The sequence below is a fragment of the Neoarius graeffei genome, chromosome 24 (assembly GCF_027579695.1).
Source record: "Neoarius graeffei isolate fNeoGra1 chromosome 24, fNeoGra1.pri, whole genome shotgun sequence".
NCBI classification, from domain to species: domain Eukaryota; kingdom Metazoa; phylum Chordata; class Actinopteri; order Siluriformes; family Ariidae; genus Neoarius; species Neoarius graeffei.
In genome coordinates this window covers 58922752-58949564 of record NC_083592.1, presented here as the reverse complement: position 1 = coordinate 58949564, position 26813 = coordinate 58922752, and the positions used below count along the sequence as shown (strand labels likewise).

Below are 26813 nucleotides of genomic sequence, written 5' to 3'. Positions count from 1 at the left end.
CGGGATCTTGTTCACGAGTGAGGGAAGGATGGAGCGTGAGATCGACAGGCGGATCGGTGCAGCCTCCGCAGTGATGCGGTCGCTTTACCGGTCCGTCGTGGTGAAGAAGGAGCTGAGCCAAAAGGCGAAGCTCTCAATTTACCGGTCGATCTACGTTCCGACTCTCACCTATGGTCATGAGCTTTGGGTAATGACAGAAAGAACAAGATCGCGGATACAAGCGGCTGAAATGAGTTTCCTTCGCAGGGTGGCTGGGCGCTCCCTTAGAGATAGGGTGAGAAGCACAGTCACTCGGGAGGAGCTCGGAGTAGAGCCGCTGCTCCTCCACATCGAGAGGAACCAGCTGAGGTGGCTCGGGCATCTTTTTCGGATGCCTCCTGGACGCCTCCCTGGGGAGGTGTTCCAGGCATGTCCCCCCGGGAGGAGGCCCCGGGGAAGACCCAGGACACGCTGGAGGGACTATGTCTCTCGGCTGGCCTGGGAACGCCTCGGTGTTCTTCCCGAGGAGCTGGCCGAGGTGTCTGGGGAAAGGGAAGTTTGGGCTTCCATGCTTAGACTGCTGCCTCCGCGACCCGGTCCTGGATAAGCGGAAGAAGACGAGACGAGACGAGACATTCGTAATTAAACAACCGTAATTAAACATTCGCAGTGAAACATTCGTAATTAATCATCCGTCATTTTTAAACGTTCGCAGTGAAACATTTGTAATTAAACATCCATTATTAAACGTTCGCAGTGAAACATTCGTAATTAAACATCCGTCATTTTTAAATATTCGCAGTGAAACATTCGTAATTAAACATCCATCATTTTTAAATGTTCACAGTGAAACATTTGTAATTAAACATCCGTAATTAAACATTCGCAGTGAAACATCCATAATTAAACATCCATCATTTTTTAAACGTTCGCAGTGAAACATTTGTAATTAAAGGTCCCATGGCATGAAATTTTCACTTTCTGAGGTTTTTTAACGTTAAAATGAGTTCCTCTGACCTTCTTAAGTCACCCCAGTGGCTAGAAATTTCATAATGTGTAAACCAAACTATGCCCAACATTTGAGAATGGCGCGTCAAAACGGCGCGTTGATAAGCTCTTCCCTTTACTACGTCAGCAAGGGAGATGATCCCCATGCCCCCCTCTGGATTCCCACCCACTGTATGGATTGCCCGCCCAGTTGTAGTGAGGAGACCATAGAGGACACAACAACATGGCATCACCTAAGCGAGCGAAACATGGAAATTGCGCTGTACATGGATGTGACAACACAGAAAAGAGTCTGTTTTTACTGCTGACGGGAGAGCCCCTGAAGACGCAGTGGCTTAATTTTATTTACTTCAATAATACGCCGTCGAGTCTACCTAAGACGATGTATGTTTGTCGGAAGCATTTTCCTGATGAATGTTTCCACAACTTGGGACAGTACAGGGCAGGTTTTGCACATCAACTGTCACTGAAGCCTGGGTCCGTACCAAGCATCCCTGCCGCATCAGCCACAAACACCGAACAAGTAAGTGTATAACTGGTCGTTTTGCCATGTTTTAAAATCGGTGCATTAGCCTAGCAATGGTTACATTAGCTGTGCAGCTAACCGCTTCCTGCAGTTAGCCAGGTACTCTGCGCTACAAAACTAAAGAGCATACAGCATGCTCTGTTAAACTGAGTTTAGTCTGGAAATTGACTGTAACTTATGAGCTTATGTTTGACTATTGCTCTGCAATGCATGTCTTCTGTTGGATAAGCGATATGTTGCTGTAGTTGCTGCTTCTATCCTCTTTGGTTATGGAGTGCGTGTTCAAGCCTAGGGTATTATACGTTCGTAAACTACCACTCCGAACACTCTCACTCTCTGTTCTCTGTGTCACGTTGAGTTTACGAAAGGAGTCCGAGGGAGAACGGGGTTTTGTCTTAGCAGCGTGGCTACAGGCGCTGATAGCAGCGAGTATGTGTGTGCGCAGCTTGGTCAAGCCCCTCCCCCCATGGCCCGCCCCCACCCTCTACCCTTCCCCGCCTCCTGCTTCTCATTAGCAAAATGACGCACTGGGAAAAGCGCTGAAATGGGGCTTTCTCCCAGGAGGCTATATCTACGTGCCGAGGGTTCATTTCGAGAAAGGCTGCGGATATAACATCCGGAAACCTCCACGAGCCCGTTTAAAGCATCAACAAACCACCATGCCATGGGACCTTTAAACATCCGTAATTAAACATTCGCAGTGAAACATTCGTAATTAAACATCCGTCATTTTTAAACGTTCGCAGTGAAACATTTGCAATTAAACATCCATAATTAAACATTCGCAGTGAAACATTCATAATTAAACATCCGACATTTTTAAACGTTCGCAGTGAAACATTTGTAATTAAACATCCGTAATTAAACATTCGCAGTGAAACATTCATAATTAAACATCCGTAATTAAACATTCGCAGTGAAACATTCGTAATTAAACATCCGTAATTAAACATTCGCAGTGAAACATTTGTAATTAAACATCCGTAATTAAACATTCGCAGTGAAACATTCGTAATTAAACATCCGTAATTAAACATTCGCAGTGAAACATTCGTAATTAAACATCCGTGATTAAACATTCGCAGTGAAACATTCGTAATTAAACATCCATAATTAAACAGTCACAGTGAAACATTCGTAATTAAACATCCATCATTTTTAAATGTTCGCAGTAAAAAATTCATAATTAAACATCCGTCATTTTTAAACGTTCGCAGTGAAACATTTGCAATTAAACATCCGTAATTAAACATTCGCAGTGAAACATTCGTAATTAAACATCCATAATTAAACATTCACAGTGAAACATTCATAATTAAACATCCGTAATTAAACATTCGCAGTGAAACATTCATAATTAAACATCCGTAATTAAACATTCGCAGTGAAACATTCATAATTAAACATCCGTCATTTTTAAACGTTTGCAGTGAAAAATTCGTAATTAAACATCTGTCATTTTTAAACGTTCGCAGTGAAACATTCATAATTAAACATCCGTCATTTTTATACGTTCGCAGTGAAACATTTGCAATTAAACATCCGTAATTAAACATTCGCAATGAAACATTCGTAATTAAACATCCGTAATTAAACATTTGCAGTGAAACATTCGTAATTAAACATCCGTCATTTTTAAACGTTCGCAGTGAAACATTTGTAATTAAACATCCGTAATTAAACATTCACAGTGAAACATTCATAATCAAACATTCTCAGTGAAATGTCTGTAAGTAAACATCCGTAATTAAACATTCACAGTGAAACATTCATTATTAAATGTTCGCAGTGAAATGTCAGTAATTAAATATCCATAATTAAACGTTCGCAGTGAAACATCCATAATTAAACGTTTGCAGTGAAACATTCGTTATCAAACATTCTCAGTGAAACATCCGTAATTAAACATCCGTAAATTAAACGTTCACTGTGAAACGTTCATAATTAAACATCCACAATTAAACATTCGCAGTAAAACATTCAGAATTAATTAATTAAACTTTTGCAGTGAAACTTTTGTAATTAAATGTTTGCAGTGAAACATTTGTAATTAAACATCCATAATTAAACGTTCGCAGTGAAACTTCTTAAATAAACATCCGTAATTTAAACATTCGCAATGAAACATTCGTAATTAAACATCTGTAATTTAAATGTTCACAATGAAACATTCATAATTAAACATCTGTAAGTTAAACGTTCACAGTGAAATGTTCATAATTAAACATTTGTAATTAAATGTTCGCAGTGAAACTTATACTATATGCCTGAATTATTTACTCTCTCTCAGTTTATCTGTGAATAAGCTAAAATGTCACCCAAAAATATTCAATGAAGTACCAGCACCAACTCGCAGCAGCCTCGCCCTGAAGACAAAACCCCGCCTACTAGTAACTCCCCTGTCCACTTGATGGAGATGTCTGCTCCAGCACCTGCTGATACCGTAGCCGAAAAGGTCGAGCTCCTTACAGCTCTGCACAGGGATGTCACAGACATTTTTAATATGCAGCTTTGAGCTGCTCTTGGGGATAATTTATCAACAATCAAGCTGTAATTACAGTCTGTGAAAACTCAACCCACCAATGACAGAACCACAACTCAACCCATCTTTGTTCATTAAAAGGAGCTGTGGGGGAAATGCAGAGGTCCTTATCTACCTGCACTGACAACATCAAGTTCAAGTTCACTTTATTGTCAATAATGCCATATGTGCAGGACATACAGAGAATTGAAATTGCGTTTCCCTCTTATAATATAACATCATAACAATGCAGAATAAGATACACAGTCTGGCTGCTGCAGCGAGGAACCGAGAAAAGAAATGCGAAGACTTTGAGGCTAAATTTGCGTTGTGATAAAGTCAGGATAGAGAGTATCTCCGAAGAGCCAACGTAAACAACACTGTAGCTGTCATGTCTTTGCTTAAACAAGCACTCAATCTATCTTTAGAGTGGCGGGTGGGGCCTGAGTCTAGGGTAGGGCATGTGCTGTTTTTTTTTTTCCTTTTGCCTGTTAGGGGTTAGGGAATCCTGGGGGTGAGTGGGGGTGAGCTCACAACTTCTAGAAATTTTAGGGTATTGCAGCTTAAGACATCACATGCTGTTATGCCATAACAACTCAAAGTTTGATAAATCAGAGTCAGGTACAAAGATAAAGTTCAAACACGGAATATAAGAGGCAGGAGAAATCCATCAAAAGATCAGAAGTTGTTCTTCACCTAAAGAGGCTCAACTCTGGTATTGTTTTTGTCCAGGAGACTCATCTACAGGGTAACATTGTGGTGCAGTGGTTATTACTGTCACCCCATAACAAGAAGGTTCTGGGTTTGAACCTCACAGTTGACTGGGGTCTTTCCATGTGTAGTTTTCATGTTCTCCTCAGGCCTGTGATGTGGGTTTCCTCTGGGTTCTCCAGTTTCCTCCAACAGTCCAAAGACACGTGGCTTCAGCCAACTGGTTACTCTAAATCCCCCAGAGGTGTAAGTGTGAGTGTAATGATTGTTTGTCTCTCTGTACCCCTGTGATAGATTGGTGACCCACCCAGAGTAAACCCCGCCTCTCTCCTGGAGTCAGCTGGGATTGGCTCTAGCTGCCCCTGTGACCTGTAAAAGATAATTGGTATAGAGGACTTTCACTGATGTCACAGGTTTTTGTTTATCACGCAGCATCCGCCATATTGCTTGCGAACAAAGAAACAGCCATGACAGTTAATGAAAATTGAGGCGACTGCAATCAGTACAATCTCTCTGAAATGATTAAAAATGTATTTTATACCAGCAGATTCAAAAACTAGAAGGTCCGGGTTCGAGCCCCGTGGCCGGCGAGGGCCTTTCTGTGCGGAGTTTGCATGTTCTCCCCGTGTCTGCGTGGGTTTCCTCCGGGTGCTCCGGTTTCCCCCACAGTCCAAAGACATGCAGGTTAGGTTAACTGGTGACTCTAAATTGAGCGTAGGTGTGAATGTGAGTGTGAATGGTTGTCTGTGTCTATGTGTCAGCCCTGTGATGACCTGGCGACTTGTCCAGGGTGAACCCCGCCTTTCACCCGTAGTCAGCTGGGATAGGCTCCAGCTTGCCTGCGACCCTGTAGAAGGATAAAGCGGCTAGAGAGATAATGAGATGAGATGAGATTCAAAAACTGAAACATGCAGGCATCAAAGATCCATATAATTTACCCACAAATGTATTTATTCCACTTGAAAAGTGTTTGGCAAACCAGCTACCAGACTTGGGATACTACGACATCCTGAACTATTTTGTACTTGGGATTTCTAAATACACCAGAGATGCTAAAGGCAGAGAGAAGTACAGATGCCTAACAACATTACAAGGCAGGTTTCGTGCCGGAATGTTATGGGAAATTCCTGATAAAGAAAAATACCTTATTATGACAAAGGTAAGCTCAAATGTGGACCTCTAACAGTAATAAACAAGCCAGAGCCGAGATCTACCATATTTTATGGTGTTTAGCCAAGGCTATATTATCAGTGCATAACAAACACACTGCTAGTGGAGCCAAGCATTAGGTCTAATAAAATATCGCATCCAAGGCCCACATCCAGATCTACATTTTAATGTTGCACAGATCTTTTACACTAACCTGATATCAAATGCTGAAAAGCTTCTTCAGTTCTGTCTGACTTGTGGGGAGTTCCAGGTATTTATCCTCCAGTGGACCTCCTTACTGTAGGCCTGCTTTTGTTCCACTAGAGGATAAATACCTGGAACTCTCCACTCATCACACAGAACTGAAGAAGCCTTTCGGATGAGAGGTGAAACGTCTTCAAGGATTTCAAGCAAGTCCAGTTGCCTTCTTTAGCACCCATGGTTCTCCTGAGTGTTGAGGAAATTTCTATGTCCATTAGAGCAGTGCAGTCTATTAACACTCCAGGGCCCGATGGATTCCCAGTGGAATTCTGTAAGACATTTCGAGTTAAATTGGCTCCGCTGCTCCTGAATGAATTCAATGAATCATTAGAGTCTGACACTCTAACACCTTGAATCAGGTGACAATAACTCTGATTCATAAAAGTGACAAGTCACCATCCTCCTGTAACTCTTACACACCTCAATCACGACTAAACACTGAGCTTAAAATCCTCGCTGAACGTTTTGCATCTTATCTTGAGAAACTGCTCCGACATATTACATCAGAGGAACAAAATGGCTTTATTAAAGGCCGAGACATTCACCAACATGCAGACTCTCTTAAATTTGATTTACTCCAAACACCCTGATGAAATTTTAATTCCCCTCGATGCTGAGAAAGCGTTTGATTCTGTGAAATGGGAGAATCTGGTTGAAGTGATGGAGAAATTGGGTCTTGGTGCTTATTTTATTTCCTGGATCCGTCTCACAAAGCTAGTGTTAATACAAACAACATCTGTTTGGATTATTTCACGTTGACCTGCAGGACCTGCCCGGACTGTCCCCTCTGCCCTTCACTGTTCACTTTAGCAACAGAACGATATGTGGACGATTTATTGTGATTTGTATCTGATCCTGCATCTGAAATCCCTGTAATATTGTCCATTCTGGGTCATTTTAGCTTCTTTTCAGGATACAAATTCAATCTTATCCAATCACTGCAGCAGTGTTGGCACTCGATCATAAAGACCTGCCCTTTAAATTCAGTAAATCTGGTTGAAGTATCTGAGTATTAATGTGAGTCGTAAGTTGCCGTGATGTTTCTCTGAAAACTTCACCCCTCTTCACCCCAGATCAAGTCTGGCCTCTGGAAGTGGACTAATTCACCACTTTCATTGATCACCACTTTCATTCAGTGAAACTAATACTATTAAAATAAATGTCCTTCCTAACTCTCTTTATCTATTTAAATCAGTCCCTTTATCGCTACACAAATCTTTTGTTAAACAGCTTCACCAAACCATTAGACCTGTATATGGGGTAAGAAAGCCCCTAAATTTTCTCGATCCATGCTCCAGAAAAGTAAACGTCATGAAGGGGGTTGTGCTCCTAACTTTCAGCTTCCATGCATTCGTAAGGTTCTCTAGCTGCGTGACTCTCCTGATTCTACTTTCTGGTGTAAAGTGGAAATTCTTTCTTGCACTTCATCTTCTCTCCTCCCTCCATCTGCTCCTCTTCACCACTGAAGGTTGTCACTGATACACACGGCCCTGTCGTCCTCAAAACAATTCAATTGTGGCATCAATTCACATGTCATTTTAAATTCTAACAGCCGCGACTGTGGCTTCAATTTATAAAAGCATTTATTCCCTGTTGCTTACACATGTCGCTTACATACGTCACTTACACACATCACAGATGTCACTTTCAGTGGTAATGTAAAGGAATAATTAATTTTTGAGACTTGTGTGCAGATGGAGTATTCTGTAGTTTTGCCCACTTAACTAAAACTTAGAGATACAACTAATAAACAATATCATAAAGAATTTAATAAACAATATCATAAATAGTGCAACAGCTTTTGCTGGAATGAATGTGTACGGTTTTATTTTGTGCATATGTATATATTTTGAGTATATTTTGGTGTGTGTGTGTGTATGTGTGTGTGTGTGTGTGTGGTGTGAAGGGATTTGTGTGAATAAGAGTGAATTAAAATGTGTATGTGTGTTTATTGTGTGTGTTTGTGTGTGTTTATTGTGTGTATGTGTGTGTGGCAGCAGGGGCGTGGTCAAGCAGCAGTCTGTGAATGGAGGGCGGGGTCGGGGAAGGTAAGTGGCTAAGTCACTCCACCTGCTGTTAATTAATGTGAGTGAGTGAGTGAGTGAGTGAGTGGAAGAGAAAGTGAGCTAAAGTAAGCTGAAAAGTAAAAATAAAGTGTTTGTGGAAACATCATTTCTCACCTGCCGTGCTTCTGTGCTCCACCCAAATCAGGGTCTTACTACAGTGGTGCTGAAACCCAGGAGTGCAGAAGGGAACAGCCCCATGGAGTCCTCGCCGTTCAAAGATCTCATCCATGCCCTCACCACAGCACAGCAGAACCAGTATCAAGTGCTGATAGCCCTCCGAAAGGAGCAAGAACAACAGTTCGAAGCCTTGGTACTGGCCCAACAAGAAGACCACCAGGTGTTCTGGCACCTGCTCGCGTCGGCGGGGTCCACAACCGCCACCGGATCGAACCCTCTCCACCTCACCCTAACAAAGATGGGTCCGCATGACGATCCGGAAGCCTTCCTCTCGCTCTTTGAGCAAGCACTGAAGGCGTGGGGTTGGCTGGTCGAACAGCACGCAGCACGCCTCCTCCCCCTGCTGACGGGCGAGGCGCAGCTTGCTGCGCTGCAGCTCCCCGCCGACAGCCGGCTCATGTACGCAGACCTCCGAAGAGCCATCCTCCACCGTGTCGGCAGCTCCCCAGAGCAACAGCGGCAGCACTTCTGCTCACTGTGCTTGGAGGAGGTCAGCCGGCCATTCACATTTGGGCAACAACTCCGGGACGCCTGCCAGCGATGGCTGAGGGCAGATGACCACGACGCCAAGGGAGTTATCGACCTGGTGACACTGGAGTAATTCATTGCCCGACTTCCAGAAGGAGCAGCAGGGTGGGTCCAGTGTCATCGCCTGGCATTCCTGGATCAAGCTATCAAGCTGGCAGAGGACCACATGGCGGCAGTTCCGATGGCAGGAAGACATGTTTCCTCTTCTCCTCTTTCCTCTCTCTCTCCCTCTGCTTCCCGTCCTTGCCCCATTCCCCCACCACGGAGGCGGGGGCCGGCTCCCCCCCAGCTGGCTCGGCGCACCCGTGGTGTCCTCCCGTTTTCCCTTTCCTTGTCTGTGTCTTCTCCCCCCCAGGTGAGTGATATCTGTAACACTGGTTCAGAGGGAGAGCCTAGGCCGGTGTGCTGGTGCTGCAGGGAGCCGGGACATCTCCAAAATCAGTGCTCTGCGATGGAGGTGGGCACGGTGGTCCGGGTCCCTGACACGCCAGAAACCGCCCTCGATTGGGCTGGAGTGTATTGTATACTGGTAAGTGTTCAAGGGGATATGTACCAGGCTTTGGTGGATTCTGGCTGTAACCAGACCTCAATCCACCAAAGCCTGGTGCAAGGTGAGGCATTGGAGAGAGCACGAGTGGTGAAGGTGTTGTGTGTGCACGGGGATGTTCACAACTACCCATTAGTGTCTGTCCACATTCTATTTCGGGGTGAAAAGCAGAGTGTAAAGGTTGCGGTTAACCCTCGTCTCACCCACTCGCTGATTTTGGGGACTGATTGGCCGGGTTTTAAGGAGTTAATGACACACATAGTAAGGAGTGGGTCCTGCAGTAATCCGTCTGGGGAAGACCCTGGACTAGCATTGGCGGGAGAAGCTGTCAAAGAGCCATCTATGTCAGCACCGCGTCACAGCGATATGCGGAGTGAGGAGCACCCCGCCCCTCCTCCCTCTCTCGGGGATTCCCTTGGGGATTTCCCGTTAGGGCAGTCATGAGACGGGACTCTGCAGCATGCATTTGACCAAGTGAGAGTAATCGATGGTCAAATTCTCCAGCCAAATGTGACACCGGCCTTCCTCTACTTTGCTATTATTAAGGATAGGTTGTACTGAGTGACGCAGGACACTCAAACTGGTGAAAAGATAACACAATTATTAATCCCAGAGAGCTGTCGGGAACTCATATTCCAGGTGGTTCACTTTAATCCCATGGCCGGACACTTAGGGCAGGATAAAACACTAGCCCGAATAATGGCCCAGTTCTGTTGGCCAGGGATTTGCAGGGATGTCCGTCAGTGGTGTGTTGCAAATGCCAATTAGTAAATCCCACGGCACCTCCAAAAGCGCCTTTGCACCCTCTCCCTTTAATCGAGACCCCTTTTGAAAGAATTGGGATGGATCTCATCAGGCCATTAGATCGGTCAGCATGGGGATATCGCTTTATTTTAGTTCTGGTGGACTATGCAACGCGATATCCAGAAGCAGTGCCTCTCCAAAATATCTCAGCACTCAGTATTGTGGAAGCGCTCTTCCGTTTTATCTCCTGGGTTGGGATTACGAAAGAAATCCTGACAGACCAAGGCACTACATTTACGTCACGCACACTGCATGAGCTATATGGGTTACTGGGGATTAAGCCTATCCACACCAGTGTCTATCACCCACAAACTGATGGCTTAGTGGAACATTTTACTTGAACTCTCAAAAACATAATTTTGAAGTTTGTAAGTGAAGATGCATGTAATTGGGATAAGTGGCTCGAACCCCTGTTATTTGCAGTACGAGAGGCCCTGCAAGACTCCACAGGGTTTTCACCATTTGAATTATCATATGGGTGTAAGCTGCGTGGCATTTTGGACGAGCTATGTGAAAACTGGGAGGTGGGACCTTCATTTAGTAAGAACAAAATTCAATATGTTCTCGACCTGCATGCCAAACTCCACACACTCATGCACTTAACTCAGGAGAATTTGCGGCAGGCGCAAGAACGTCAAATCCAGCTGTACGACAGGGGCACACACCTTAGAGAGTTCACACCGGGAGACAAAGTACTCATATTATTGCCTGTGTCGAGCTCCAAATTGATCGCCAAGTGGCAAGGGCCCTTCGAGGTCACACGGCAAGTCGGGGACGTTGACTATGAGGTGAGGCGAATGGACAGGGGTGGGGCATTGCAAATTTACCACCTCAATCTATTAAAACGTTGGAATGATGAGGTCCCCGTGGAGTTGGTGTCAGTAATCCCGGAGAAGGCGGAGCTGGGGCCGGAGGTTCAAAAAAGAAAATTGACATCACCAACCACTCCGGTCCCTTGTGAAGACCACTTCTCCCCGGCCCAACTCACGGAGGTAGCCCAGTTGCAGAAAGAATTTTCCGACATGTTTTCGCCCCTGCCCGGCTGCACCCACCTCATAGAACACCATACTGAGATGCCCCTGAGGGTGGTAGTGCGCAGCTGCCCTTACCACCTGCCTGAACACAAAAAAAGGTGGTCCAGGATGAACTCAAGGCCATGCTCGAAATGGACATAATTGAGGAGTCCCACAGTGACTGGAGCAGCCCAGTGGTCCTGGTCCCCAAGACCGATGGGTCGGTCCGGTTCTGTGTGGACTATAGAAAAGTCAACGTGGTGTCTAAATTTGACGTGTACCCAATGCCTCGCATTGATGAGCTGCTCGATCGATTAGGCACTGCTTGTTTTTATTCAACACTGGATTTAACGAAGGGATATTGGCAGATCTCCTTGACTCCTCTGTCCCGAGAGAAAATGGCCTTTTCCACACTGTTTGGCTTACACCAATTCATCACACTTTCTTTTGGGTTGTTTGGGGCTCCCGCGACATTCCAGCGGCTCATGGACAGGGTTCTCTGCCCCCACACCACCTACGCAGCTGCGTGTCTCGATGATATTATCATCTATAGCAATGACTGACCATGGCACCTTGAACACCTTAGGGCCGTTCTAAAGTCGCTGAGGCGTGCGGGTCTCACAGCTAACCCAAAGAAGTGTGCAATTGGGCGGGTGGAAGTACGGTATCTGGGTTTCCACTTAGGCCATGGGCAGGTGCGTCCCCAAATTAATAAGACGGCAGTGATTGAGACCTGCCCAAGGCCCAAGACCAAAAAGGGGGTGAGACAGTTCCTGGGGCTGGCTGGCTATTATCGTAGGTTCATACCTAATTATTCAGACGTCACCAGCCTGCTGACTGATCTCACTAAAAAGGGAGCACCAGATCCGGTCCAGTGGACAGATCAATGCCAACAGGCTTTCTCTAGGGTAAAGGCTGCACTGTGTGGGCGGCCACTGTTACACTCCCCTGACTTTTCTCTCCTCTTTATTTTACAGACAGACGCATCGGACAGAGGGCTGGGGGCCATTCTATCCCAGAAGGTGGAGGGGGAGGATCGTCCTGTGCTGTATATTAGCTGGAAGCTGTCAATGCGGGAAGGCAGGTACAGCACGATAGAGAAAGAGTGCCTAGCCATCAAGTGGGCAGTCCTTGCCCTCCGGTACTACCTACTGGGATGCCCTTTCACCCTCTGTTCGGATCACGTGCCCCTCCAGTGGCTCCACCGCATGATGGATGCCAACACGTGGATCACCCGTTGGTATCTTGCCCTCCAGCCATTTAAGTTCGAGGTGATCCACAGGCCAGGGGCACAGATGGTGGTGGCGGACTTCCTGTCCCATCGGGGGGGGGGATCAGCTTCAGGCCGGATAGCTCCCTGGCCTGAGTCAGGTGGTGGGGTATGTGGCAGTGGGGGCGTGGCCAAGCAGCAGTCTGTGAATGGAGGGCGGGGTTGGGGAAGGTAAGTGGCTAAGTCACTCCACCTGCTGTTAATTAACGTGTGTCTGTGTGTGTGTGTGTGTGTGTGTGTCTGTGTGTGTGTGTGTGTGTGTGTGTTTGGTTGTTACAGGGAGGGAGCATAAAAGGAGAGAGAGAGCAGAGGAAAGGACTCTCTCCCCAACCACAACATGTGTGTGAGTGAGTGAATGGAAGAGAAAGTGAGCGAAAGAAAGCTGAAAAGTAAAAATAAAGTGTTTGTGGAAACATTATCTCTCGCCTGCCGTGATTCTGTGCTCCACCCACATCAGGGTCTTACTACAGTGTGTTTATTGTGTGTGTGTGTGTGTGTGTGTGTGTGTGTGTGTGTGTGTGTTTATTGTGTGCGTGTTTATTGTGTGCGTGTGTTTATTGTGTGTGTTTGTGTGTTTATTGTGTGCATATGTTTATTGTGTTTATTGTGTGTGTGTTTATTGTGTTTTTTTGTGTGTGTGTTTATTGCTTGTGTGTTTATTGTGTGTGCTTGTATGCGTGTGTGTTTATTGCATATGTGTTTAGTGTGTATTTATTGTGTTTCTTGTGTGTGTACGTGCAGTGTGTGTGTGTGTGTGTTTAGTGTGTGTGTGCTTGTGTTTTTATTGTGTTTGTGTGTGTTTATTATGTGTGTTTATTGTATGCATGTTTATTGTGTGTGTTTATTGTGTGCATATGTTTATTGTGTTTATTGTGTGTGTGTTTATTGTGTGTGTGTGTGTGTTTATTGTGTGTGTGTTTATTGCTTGTGTGTTTATTGTGTGTTTATTGCATATGTGTTTAATGTGTATTTATTGTGTTTCTTGTGTGTGTGTGTGTGTGTGTTTAGTGTGTGTGCTTGTGTTTTTATTGTGTTTGTGTGTTTATTGTGTGCATGTTTTATTGTGTGTGTGTGTGTGTGTGTTTATTATGTGTGTGTTTATTGTGTGTTTATTGTGTGTGTGTTTACTCTGTGTGTGTGTTTATTGTGTGTGTGTATTATGTGTTTTTATTGTGTGTGTGTATGTGTGTGTGTTTATTATGTGTGTTTATTGTGTGCATGTTTATTGTGTGTGTTTATTGTGTGCATATGTTTATTGTGTTTATTGTGTGTGTGTTTATTGTGTGTGTGTGTGTGTGTGTATTTATTGTGTGTTTGTTTTTTTGTGTGTGTGTTTATTGCTTGTGTGTTTATTGTGTGTTTATTGCATATTTGTTTAATGTGTATTTATTGTGTTTCTTGTGTGTGTACGTGCAGTGTGTGTGTGTTTAGTGTGTGTGCTTGTGTTTTTATTGTGTTTGTGTGTTTATTGTGTGCGTGTTTTATTGTGTGTGTGTGTGTGTGTGTGTGTTTATTATGTGTGTGTTTATTGTGTGTTTATTGTGTGTGTGTTTACTCTGTGTGTGTGTTTACTGTGTGTGTGTATTATGTGTTTTTATTGTGTGTGTATGTGTGTGTGTTTATTATGTGTGTTTATTATGTGTTTGTGTGTTTATTGTGTTTGTGTGTTTATTGTGTGTGTGTTTATTATGTGTGTGTTTATTGTGTTTGTGTGTTTATTGTGTGTTTGTGTGTTTATTGTGTGTGTGTTTATTGTGTGTGTTTATTGTGTGTTTGTGTGTTTACTGTGTGTGTTTATTGTGTGTTTGTGTGTTTATTGTGTGTGTGTGTTTATTGTGTGTGTGTGTGTGTTTATTGTGCGTGTTTATTGTGTGTGTTTATTATGTGTTGTTTATTGTGTGTGTGTGTGTGTGTGTGTGTGTGTGTTATTATGTGTGTTTATTGTATGTGTGTTTATGTATTGTGTGTGTTTATTGCGTGTGTGTGTGTGTGTGTGTGTTATTATGTGTGTTTATTGTATGTGTGTGTGTTTATGTATTGTGTGTGTTTATTGCGTGTGTGTGTGTGTGTGTGTGTGTGTGTTATGTGTGTTTATTGTATGTGTGTGTGTTTATGTATTGTGTGTGTTTATTGCGTGTGTTACTTGCGTGTGTGTGTTTATTGTGTGTATAACAATACTGACGGCTGCACTCCTGCTCAAATGTGTTGTTGAATAAAATATAAAGCGTCTCTGATTGGCCATAGTGTTTGGAACACAGCCAGGTGTACATGGATCGATTCTCTCTGAGCTCGGCTGTGGAAGCTGATGAATATTATATCACTCACTCTTCATCAGCGTGATGTTCAGGATGAGAACTTTATTACTCTGAAAGGAAAATCTGTGTTTCATTTAACGGATGATTAGATGATTATTCTATCGAATGAACTCAAAGCGCACACATTACAGACAGCCTGAAGGACCTGCGCTGGGATTTAAACCCAACATTAGCATGAAGTCGGAGCGAACGGCTCGATTTTATTATTCATTACAAACTAACACCACATTTTATTCCACATTAGTCAAGAATATATTATTTACGTTATGTGTATTTTATATCACACAAATATTTTGGCTGTGTTTTGCATCGAGCTCTCAGAGGCATGTGAGCTGAATATCTTTGACATGAAGCAGAGTGAAACCTGGCTGCGTCCTAACAGTCCTCCAGAGCGCTTAATTAACGTGTCCTTCAGCGCGCACTCCTCTGGGCCCCGCAGCCTTTTAGCAAATTAATTACAAAACAGCAGACAATCAGTGGAGTAATTCAGTCTCACCTCACATCATCACACACACACACACACACACCTTACACAGACAGTCTGGACACAAGCTAATGTCCACTCTGTCCAATTTATCGCAGATGGACTCCATCAGATGGGACTGGCGAGGATCATATGGAGAATTAATAATTTAAACATTTCTCTTCTTTAAAACCCAAATCTCAGCTGTGTGAAAGATCAGAGACGTCATTCAGGTTCAAAGTTCATGCCTTTACTGCACTTTAAAGCTTTCAGAGGCGGGGCATGGGGCGGGGCATGGGAACGGGCCATGGGGGGAGCATATAGGGCGGGGCTTGGGGTGGAGTAGAAAAGAGTATAATGTTTATAGTCACTGCTACTAAGTCAGAAAACACGAACATCAACACTTTCACATCTTTTAGTTGGTTCTTTCTTTTTAATTTATTCTTTAAATTTTATTCTTTCTTTCTGTGTTCTTTGTTTATCTCTTTTCTTCCTTTATTATTTTTCTTCCTTCCCTCAAGTTTTCCCTTTTTTCTTTCTTTCTTTTTTCTTTCTAATTGCAGTTATTTATTTGTTTGTTTATTTATTTCTACTTGCAATTGTTTGTTTGTTTCTACATGCAGTTTCTTTCTTTCTTTCTTTCTTTCTTTCTTTCCATATTTTGTTTTCATTCATTTTTTTCTTCTGTTTCTTGCTTTCTTTTCTCCTCTCTCTTGTTCTGTATCTTCCTTCTTCTGCTTATTCTTTCTTTACTTTCATTCTTTCACACTTTATTTCATTTTATTTCAAATAGTGTAATAAGCAGTGGAACAGCTAGTGGTGGTGGTGGTGTGCAGGGCCGCGTTAACCCTTGCCGAGGCCCTGGGCAGACACACCCCCGAGGCCCTGGGCAGACACACCCCCAAGGCCCCACCCCCACCTGTTGTCAACTGCGCTCAGCAAATTCACCCCCTCAGACGTGCCTGTCTAACTAGACACAGAAACTTAAATAATGACAGTGGCACAATTAGAAATACTATTGAACGATAAAACTTTATATCCATCAACACCTATTTAATTGAGAAAAAGCAATGGTGAAATAGGCAATTGCATGGTGAAAAAATCCATCAGACATCACAGTTAACAAGTCTGGTTAACTAAAGTTTAGCCTCAAGAAGCCTTTGAATGAGTGAGTCAATGAACAACATGTCGAGAACATAACCTCGGCCTACAACAGTTTCTTTAGTATTCAGAACAAGAACATTCATTTGGTATATAACCGTTCGTTTTCATTTTGGAATCCAGGCGACTTTTAACTTGTGAAAACAAAGAGCGATAACAAAGAAAAATATCTTGCTTCTCAGAAATAAATCTCAAAATGTTAGGCTGTGTGAAACATTTCATCCTTTCACACACGTAATGTCCCAAACAGCAGCGGCACACAGCTTTGCAAATTCAGTTTGACAGCCATGGGTCAACTTACAAGGGCACTTTCCTACTTTTCTAGAAAGCGAAGTCATTAATTAAATAATTGAACTCAAGCTGGCGTAGCGTGTGAAGACATGGTGGACAGTGATCATATTGACAATGACGGGTGATTTATGCGACGGGACAAGGTGGGCTTCCTTACGGGTGGCGAAATGCATCAAAAATGTTATCAATATGATCAAAACTTCTGAAAATATCGTTTCATATTTTCCGATCTTGCTACCTCCGAGGCCCCCTAGTGGCCGAGGCCCTGGGCAGCTGCCCATGAAGCCCATTAGGATAACGCGTCCTTGGGTGTGTGTGTGTGTGTGTGTGTGTGTGTGTGAGAGAGAGAGAGAGATGAGGTATAATCATTAACTCCTCCCCCAATCCTTAACCTTTCTCACTCTGTGTCCACCGAGTGTCCAATGTTCAGCCAGGTTCTTCACCACTCTCACACGTTCTTCTAATTGCTCAGTTTGTGAGGAACAAATTCAATGTTCTATGGAGAACCCTATAAGACCAAGCCTCCCTTTCAGAAAAGGTTGTGGTCCTGAAGCTACAACCATGAATCATCTAAAGAACCCCTGAGGAACTCCTGTTCATGGAGAAGGCCGTGTGTTACTCAGGTGTTTAGAGTCTGTGGTGTGAATTTCTTTATCAGGAATGATTTATAGAAGCATGTCAAATTCAGTATGTTATTATATAGAGCTGTTCCAAAAAAAATCCCCCAAACAAAGGTTCTGTAAAGTTACAGAAAGTGAGGCCACACCCACTTCACTGGGAATGAGTGTAAGCGTAAATACTGAGACTGGAACATCGACAATATCAACCGAGGAATTAATTTAACAAAAACCACAACTCAATGAGGTTATAAAATGCCTCTGAGCTGACGTGTGTGTGTGTTTCAATCAATAACTCCATCCAAACCAAAAACCAACACACCCTCTGCACAAAGATCTGATTTCAGCCTCTGAGGCCTCTGTGTGTGTGTGTGTGTGTGTGTGTGAGTGAGAGATGACTGAGGCTCAGACGTATTGTTTGTTGTATAAATTCCCCAGGCAGTGGTCAGTAATGTTCTCTTGTCATTTTCAGTTTCCTCGATGAAAACGTACGGCATTTCCTCAGCTGACCCTCATTACTGAAAAATACTTTATTAAAAAAAATCCACAACAAACAACGCTAATTAATTAATTAGTTAATTGATTAATACACTCTTCTGATTTCTGGAGGGGCTTTTTACGTGTCTTTGAAGACTAAAGGACTAAAAACAGCACTCGACCTTTATAAAAGGAAGTGAGGATGATTTCGTGTCACACATATCAAGTTCCATTAAAACACCATCGTCCTGGAAATGTCTTCTCTTCACACAGACGGTGTGTGTGTGTGTGTGTGTGTGTGTGTACAAGTGGGCCAGTTGGATGTGAGACAGATTATTGTGCCAAAAGCAGTTTGAAAATGAGGCCAGACTCATCACTGACGTCATGAACCGTGTGTGTAAAACGTGCCAACTGACGAGCCCGAGACGTGACCTTGGATTAAAATTAATCACACCAATCAGGTGTTTCTTTAGCGGTACAGCTCACTGAGGCCACACTGTTCCAAACATATGATAACAAAAACAGCGTTTCCTCCAAATGAAGCGCACAGTGATGGTTTTAACTCATATGGCAGCCTGACCCCCTCCGAGCATTCTTTGGAAGTGAATGCTTGTGTACGACTTGCACTATTGTTTAGTCTCCTATCTTTGCCACAGTCTAAGAGCCACGCTGTGACTAGATATAAAACCTTATATTTTCTTCTTTCCTAAATACATGAAAATGAATTATTGGTAAGTTGCTGTGGTGTAAGAGGAATAAAACACAATGGTAACGCTACTTCATCACACCACAATTTAGCAGAAATGTTAAAGGGAGAGTAACAGACACATGTTGCACTCGAAATCAGATACAACTCCATCTTTCTTTTCACAACTTTATTCTTCCAGGCTCTGCATTTATTTATTGATTTATTTTTTGTTTCTCATGAAGCAACTGGAACACACACACACACACACATACACACACACACACACAAAACATGTGGTCAACTCAGCTCGGCTCGATTTTTCTTTACGGCACAGACTGATGAAATCATCCAGAGATCTATAATCTCTTGGCAATAACATAAAGTAGAATAATACAGAATATTTGAATAATGGAATTACAATGAAATTAAAATGTATTTTCCTTTGACTATTTCATCTTTTCCAGCTCCATGACATGTATAATGTTTAAAATATCTCTAAACCACAACACAAACCTTAGGCCAACACCAGGATATCACCTGAGGTTCGAATGAAATCGTAGTGAATTTTATATCTCTGAAATGTTATTTAATGTTATATTCATTGACAGAAGCAGAACAGTGTACAGGGTCACACACATGAACCTATAATACATATCATAATACTTGAGAAGAGCACAGAGACTCACAGAGCGACCAATCAGATTGGAGAATGCCATATGGGTGGAGTCTGGGTGTTGGTGGTCTCAAGATCATGTGGTTGTGTGTTTGTAGGATTTATACAGAATCATCACAGTATCCAGCAGATGAATTGATTAGATTTGGGAATTGATCCGAACAGGGTCAAGGTCACAGCAAGGTCAAATATCTGAAATAGTTTTTCTTCAATAGATTCCTTCCTGTTTGAAGTCCATTTGAAGCGTGTTTCCTTGAATCAGTGCATGTTATTCAGCAACTAAAGATGATGTTGCCTCTTTGCCAGTTGTGAAAAGTCGTGTTGCTGGGCAATATTTGGCTGAAAAGTGGTGTTGCCATGGCAATACCAGCAATCCTGCCATGGTACAAGCTCAGCTTGATGGAACAAGAAAACCAGGAATTTAGAGGAACAATGAGACACCAAGTGAACAAGAACACTAAGTTTTCATTCTAAGAATCTAAGAAGTCTGATTCAGATGGGATTAGTTTTCCAGATGTGTGTGTTCTGTCATGTTCCTGGAGGACGTCTGGTGTCTTTACAACGTGTGTAAAAATTCCATGGCTATTTTTTTCTTAGTCTTCATTTGAAACATTTGGTTTTAATAGAAAAGAGTGAGCGCTTCCTGAAGTGTTTTAATTACAAGTGCGATCATGAGCTTGAGAAAATGAGATAGTGACAGTGAGATGGTAAATTGAGATAATGACACAGGGTGTTGTAAATTATTGAGGCTAATATTAGACAAGCAGTCATTATATTTTGTTGTAGAAATTATGTAAATGAATGTTAGTTAAATTTTGATTGATTTGTTTTATTTACGTGAACAGGAAGTGCTTTTATTTTGAAGCCCGATTTAAGGAAACGCTTGTGTGCATTGACGTTTTTTTTTTAGGAAATGAATCTCCGAAGTAAAAGATGCCGATGTGGGTTGTTTGTATTGCCCAATTATATTTTTCCTCTTTGTAATGCTGCAGCATTGTGTTCAGTAAAAGTTCACAAAGACAATTACGTCGTGTTCATTAATTGAAGCTTCCGTGACACTACATTTTGGTGCCGAAACCCGGGAATATTTTTTTTTTTTCCTCACTTTGAGCTTTACTGAAGTGGGAAGCTAATGCTAGCTGGATGCAGAAATGACGGAGCACATGGAAAGGATGAAGAAGAAGCGGGGGACAATCCGCGCCTCAACAACAAAGCTGTTGACTCGCATTGAGGAGGAGGTGAGCAAGGATGTACCCGACTGTGATAAACTCCGTGAAATGCTGTCAGTACTGTCAACAAAGGAGGAAAGTTTAATAGACTTGGACAAAGGCATTGAGGACGAAACGGCCACTGACGAACTGGAGACGGAAGTTGCAAACACTCAGGAGTACCAGGACCGCATTCTCACGTGGAAGGCTCGCGCCACCAGACTGATTCAGAAGGCACGTGACCCAGTGAGTGTGCGGGTGAGCGATGCAAGTATCAACTCAGTCAAATCGCCAGGTACACAGACTGTTAAACTGCCCAAGCTAATCATAGAGAAATACAGTGGAGAAATAAGCCAGTGGCAAGAATTCTGGTCTCAATATGAAACAGCAATTCATAACAATGATGCCCTGTGTAAGAGAGAAAAGTTCATTTACCTGAAGTCCTACTTGACTGGAGCAGCAGCAAGAGCTGTAGCAGGACTTACTATGACTGATGGAAATTATGATGCAGCAGTGGAATTGCTTGAGAGCCGTTTTGGAAGAAAGGATATTGTAATCAGTGCACACATGTCAAAACTGTTGAACCTGGCTCCAGTGAAGAGATCAGCAGATGTAGTAGCTCTCAGACACCTCTATGATGAATGTGAAATACAAATTCGCAGTCTAGAATCATTAGGAGTTCATAGTGACACATATGGCTGTTTGTTATGCCCAGTGCTATTACAACTTATACCTGAAGACATCGCATTGGCTTACACCCGCCAGACAGACTCCAGTGGTGAATGGAAGGTGTTTGAACTCATCCGTTTCCTGCAAAATGAAGTCCAAAGCAGAGAGAGAGCACTACAGCTTACAAGACCAGGTATCACACAAAGGGACATTCAGACCAATAACAGATCGCTTGGCAAAGCAGCTCCTTTCTGTGAGAACAAACCAAAGAAGTGGAGTGTACCTTCAGCAACGGCACTGCACACAGCTAGTAATGCCCCTCAGACCTGTGTGTATTGTGACAGTGAGAACCACAAACCAGAACATTGTCCAGATAAGTCTGTGTCTGCTCGCAAGGAGAAACTGAGGAAGATGGGAAGATGTTATGTTTGCCTTGGCCCAAAACACATAGCCAAATTTTGCAGAGCTAAAGGTGTTATATGTGCTCTGTGTGGTCGCAGACATCATCAGTCAGTTTGTGAGCTAAATGAAGCTAAGACAGACACTAGCAATAACAATACAGAGACTGTTGTATCATCGGTGTCCAGTACAGTAAAACTGAAAGCTGACATCCGGAACACAGTGTTGCTCCAAACTGTGAAGGCATGGGCAGGTGGTCCAGCAGGGAAAAAGATCGTGCGCTGCCTGTTAGACGGAGGGAGTCAGAGAAGCTTCATTCGTGAGGATGTGGCAAAGGCACTAAGATTACCAGTGGTAAGACAGGAGACACTAAATCTACATACCTTTGGATCCACCACACCTGCAACAGTACAGCGCAACGTCGTGAAGGTGTGGATGGAAAATGTGTGGGATTCACAGCAAAGAATCGAGATTGAAGCTGTGGAAACCCCCCAAGTGTGCAGTGCTGTGATAAAGGTCCCTGGCAAACCCTTACAAGAAGAGATGGAGAGAAAGGGTCTACAACTAGCTGATTTCTCACTAGATGGCTGTGATGATCCAGAACTCTCAGTGTTAATAGGCGGAGACTTCTACTGGAAGGTTGTGTCAGGCAAGGTCCAGAGATTGACTAATTCATTAGTGGCCATAGAGAGCAGCTTTGGGTGGGCTTTGCAAGGACCAGTATCAACATCCAGTGTAACTGATGCGACCTGTATGCACATCAGTCTAGAAGAGGACACTCAGATTGTGAAACAGTTGCATGCCTTTTGGGAGGTGGAGTCTCTGGGCATTGTCCACGAGAAAGCTAGGAGCCCAGAAGAAGCAGAGGCACTCCAGAACTTTGAACAGACAGTAACACATAACAATGGCCGCTACCAAGTGGAGTTACCATGGCGACCTGATAAACCAGATCTCCCAGACAACTTCAGGGTCGCAAAGGGAAGGTTTGAAGGCCTCAAGAGGAGACTAAAGATGGACACGACCCTGTACACAAGGTACAGCGACATCATTAAAGATTACCTGCAACAAGGCATCTGTGAGGATGTACCAGCTAACACTTTAAAACAAGAAAATCCAGAGTCTGTAAAATATTACATGCCACATCATGCTGTTCTTCGAGAAGATAAGATAACTACTAAACTGAGGGTGGTTTTTGATGCATCATCACATGAAGATGGTAGCCCCTCACTCAATGACTGTTTACTGACTGGGCCAAATCTCAACCCTAATTTACTAGATGTGCTGATCAAGTTCAGACTTCACCAGATAGCCTTTACTGCTGATATTACCAAAGCCTTCTTGCAGATAGCTTTAGCAGAGAAAGATAAAGATGCTGTGAGGTTCCTGTGGCTGCAGGGGCCCCCAACCAAAGACAGTGAAAATGATCTGCGCATCTTGAGAATGAGCAGAGTAGTATTTGGAGTGTCACCCAGCCCTTTCTTGTTAGCTGCAACAATCAGAAAACATATCAAGCAGTATGAAACAGAGCAGCCCAAGACAGTGGAGGCGCTGAGGGAGTGTCTTTATGTAGATGATTTCATTGCCAGCGCAAGTAATGTGGATGAAGCACTTTCAGTCACTACAAAGGCAAAAGAGATTCTGTCCCATGCTGGCATGAACCTATGCAAATGGATAACTAATTCACCAGAACTGAGAGCTAAGTGGACAGAAGGTGGAATGGAGCACACAACAGAAACAGCCACTTGTGGAAATGTACTGAAGGTGTTGGGACTAGTATGGAGATCAGAGAAGGATGACTTTGTGTTTGACCTAAAGGGACTGCTAGACATTATGAAAGGCAAGGAAAACACAAAGAGAAATGTACTACAGACATCAGCTCGTGTCTTTGACCCAATCGGGTTTCTCACCCCCTTCACCATCAGAGCCAAGTGCCTGTTCCAGGAACTGTGGGAGAGGGGAGTTGGTTGGGATGATCAGCTGCCTTCAGACCTGGCTGAAAAATGGGACCGGTGGTGTGCAGAGTTGCCGCAGCTCCACCAGCTGGACATACCAAGATGGTACCAAATAGACATTAACCCAGACTCACAGACTGTCAAGCTACACGTTTTCTGTGATGCCAGCGAAAGGGCGTACAGTGCTGTTGCCTATTTGCAAGGAGAGAACAAAGAAAAGGAGATTGTGACAAGTTTTGTGGCATCCAAGTCAAAGGTAGCCCCCTTAAAGAAAATGACATTACCACGCTTGGAACTTATGGGAGCACTGATTGGAGCAAGGCTAGGTAATAATCTTCTCAAGCCACTCAACATGAAAATAAATCAGTTAAACATGTGGACAGACTCAATGATTGTTCTTCACTGGATACGCAGCACAGCACAAAGGTGGAAGCCGTTTGTGGCCAACAGAGTGGCTGAGATACAAGGTCTCACAAATCCTGAACTGTGGTCTCACTGCAATGGCAAAAACAATCCTGCTGACTTGCCCACCAGAGGGCAGAGTGTAGAGAACCTCCTGCAAAGCCAGTTATGGTGGAGTGGACCCATCTCACTGTCATCTGCAGAAGAAGTAGAAAGCATTGATGAGGACTGCATTGCAGATGAGGTAAGCAGGGAGCTTAGGTCTAAGTTTCAGACAGTAGTACAGCTTAGCACCGTTGAGCAGGCTGAGCCATTGTTAGACCTAGGAAAATACAGCAGGTTGAAAACAGTACTGAGAATAACTGCATGGGTGCGAAGGTTCATAACTAATGCCCGCTCCTCTCCAAGAACTCAAGGAGAGTTAACTACTGAGGAGCTCACTGCAGCAGAAGTGTACTGGGTAAAAGTGACACAAAACCAGAGTTTCAGTCAAGAAATCTGTCAGCTGAAGTCTGGAAGAGATATCAAGAAAGACTCAAAAATCAGAGACTTGAAGCCGTTTTTTGATGAAAATGGCCTTGTTAGTGTGGGAGGCAGGCTACAGCACACTGATTTCAGCTTCAGGGAGCAGCACCCATGGGTGCTGCCTGCAAATCACAAATTCTCTGAGTTGCTAGCTCAGGACTGTCATGAGAGAGTGATGCACTCTGGGATTAGAGACACTCTGGTGCAAATGAGGGAAAGATACTGGGTTTTGAGGGGGAGACAGCTGGTCAAGCAAGTGGTAGCACATTGTCACATCTGCAGGAGACTTAAGCTTAAGCCAGTGCAGCAAGTTACAGCTCCATTACCAAGAGACAGAGTCACAGAGTCCCCACCCTTTGAAGTAACTGGGGTAGATTTTGCAGGGCCGCTCTATGTTAAATGTAGTGGTCAGCCTAAGAAGGCATACATTGCACTATTTACTTGTGCTGTTACCAGAGCAGTGCATTTAGAGCTAGTTTCAGATCAGACTACTGAAAACTTTCTGTTAGCCTTAAGAAGATTTATTGCAAGGCGAGGGCTGTGTAAAGTTATTTACTCAGACAATGCTAAAACGTTCAAAAGAGCAGACCAAGACCTGAAGGAGCTGTGGAGGTCATTCAGAAAATCAGAGCTCACTGACTTTTTCACGGACAAGGGGATCACCTGGAAGTTTATTGTGGAGAGAGCTGCTTGGTGGGGCGGCTTCTGGGAAAGACTTGTGAGATCTGTAAAAACATGTTTGAAGAGGGTCCTAGGGAAAGCTTCACTCACCTTTGAGGAGCTGACAACCATGCTTGCAGAGGTAGAGGCTGTGCTGAATTCCCGGCCTCTCTCCTATGTCCATAATGACGCATCAGAGCCCCAGCCGCTTTCACCCTCACATTTCCTGGTTGGGAAAAGACTCACCTCTCTGCCACCACAGACTATGATATCTTCATCTAAGGCAACTAATGTAAGCAGAGAGGACATGGGCAAGAGATGGAGGTACCGGCAGAGGCTGTTAACCAGCCTTTGGAACAGCTGGCGGAAGGACTACTTGATGGACTTAAAATCAGCTCACCAGTGTGACACACCCATACCCACCACGCTGAAGGTGGGAGATGTCATACTGATTGGAGAGGACAATATGCCCAGGCAAACCTGGAAAATGGGCAGGATTGTTGAGTTGTTTTCAGGCAGAGATGGACTTGTTCGTTCCTGCACTGTTCGTACATCTACAGGCAGTCTGTTGCGGAGACCTATTCAGTTGATATATCCATTAGAGATAAGTTAAGTAATAAGTGAATCGATATGAACACCTGTTCATCGGGCGGGAGGATGTTGTAAATTATTGAGGCTAATATTAGACAAGCAGTCATTATATTTTGTTGTAGAAATTATGTAAATGAATGTTAGTTAAATTTTGATTGATTTGTTTTATTTACGTGAACAGGAAGTGCTTTTATTTTGAAGCCCGATTTAAGGAAATGCTTGTGTGCATTGACGTTTTTTTTTTAGGAAATGAATCTCCGAAGTAAAAGATGCCGATGTGGGTTGTTTGTATTGCCCAATTATATTTTTCCTCTTTGTAATGCTGCAGCATTGTGTTCAGTAAAAGTTCACAAAGACAATTACGTCGTGTTCATTAATTGAAGCTTCCGTGACACTACACAGGGAGAGTGAGACATTGAGAGTGAGAGAGTGAAATAATTTGATAGTGAGAACAAAATAATGAAAGTGAGAATGTGAGAAAGATAGTGGGAGTGAGATAATGAGAGAGAAAAAAATCATGAAACAGATAGTGAGGGATAATAAGATAATGAGATAGTGAGATGGTGAGAGAGAATGAGTGAGATAGTGAGATAATGAGAGACAGTGTGCATGAGATACTAGAATGAGATAGTGAAAGAGAAAGATAGTGAGAGTGAGATAATGAGATAGTGGGTGTGATAACAGTAGGAATGAGATAATGAGATAGTAAGAGATATTGAGATGGTGAAAGTGTGAGAATGAGATGGCGAGAGTGAGACAATGAGAGTGAGATAATGAGATAGAGACAGTGAGCATGAGATAGTAAGCGTGAGATAGTGAGACAGTGAGACAGTGACATAGAGACTGCGATAGTGTGATAATGCGAGACTGTAACATAGTGAATTAATAAGAGTGAGAAAATGAGATTGTGAGAGAGAATGAGAGATTATGAGATAGTGAGTAAGAGACTGAGATAATGAGAGATAGTGAGCATGAGATACTAGAGTGAGACAGTGAAAGAGTAAGATAGTGAGAGTGAGATAATGAGATACTGAGAGTGGGATAGTGAGAGATATTGAGATGGTGAGAGTGAGACAATGAGAGTGAGATCATGAGATAGAGAGACAGTGAGCATGAGACAGTAAGAGTGAGATAATGAGACAGTGACGTTGGGACTGTGATA

At 43.4% G+C, this 26813-nt stretch overlaps 1 protein-coding gene across 1 annotated transcript; it reads left to right on the top strand.

Moving 5' to 3' along the window:
* Positions 1–20396: 20396 nt before the first annotated feature.
* On the top strand, positions 20397–25848 carry LOC132872380 (uncharacterized). Its single transcript, XM_060907145.1, has one exon. The coding sequence runs from the start codon at positions 20397–20399 to the stop codon at positions 25671–25673; it is 5277 nt and encodes a 1758-aa protein (XP_060763128.1). The 3' UTR covers positions 25674–25848.
* Positions 25849–26813: the final 965 nt, after the last annotated feature.

Excerpts from the sequence above, each read along its gene's own strand:
- LOC132872380 (XM_060907145.1), top strand. The coding sequence starts at position 20,397 with ATGACGGAGCACATGGAAAGGATGAAGAAGAAGCGGGGGACAATCCGC.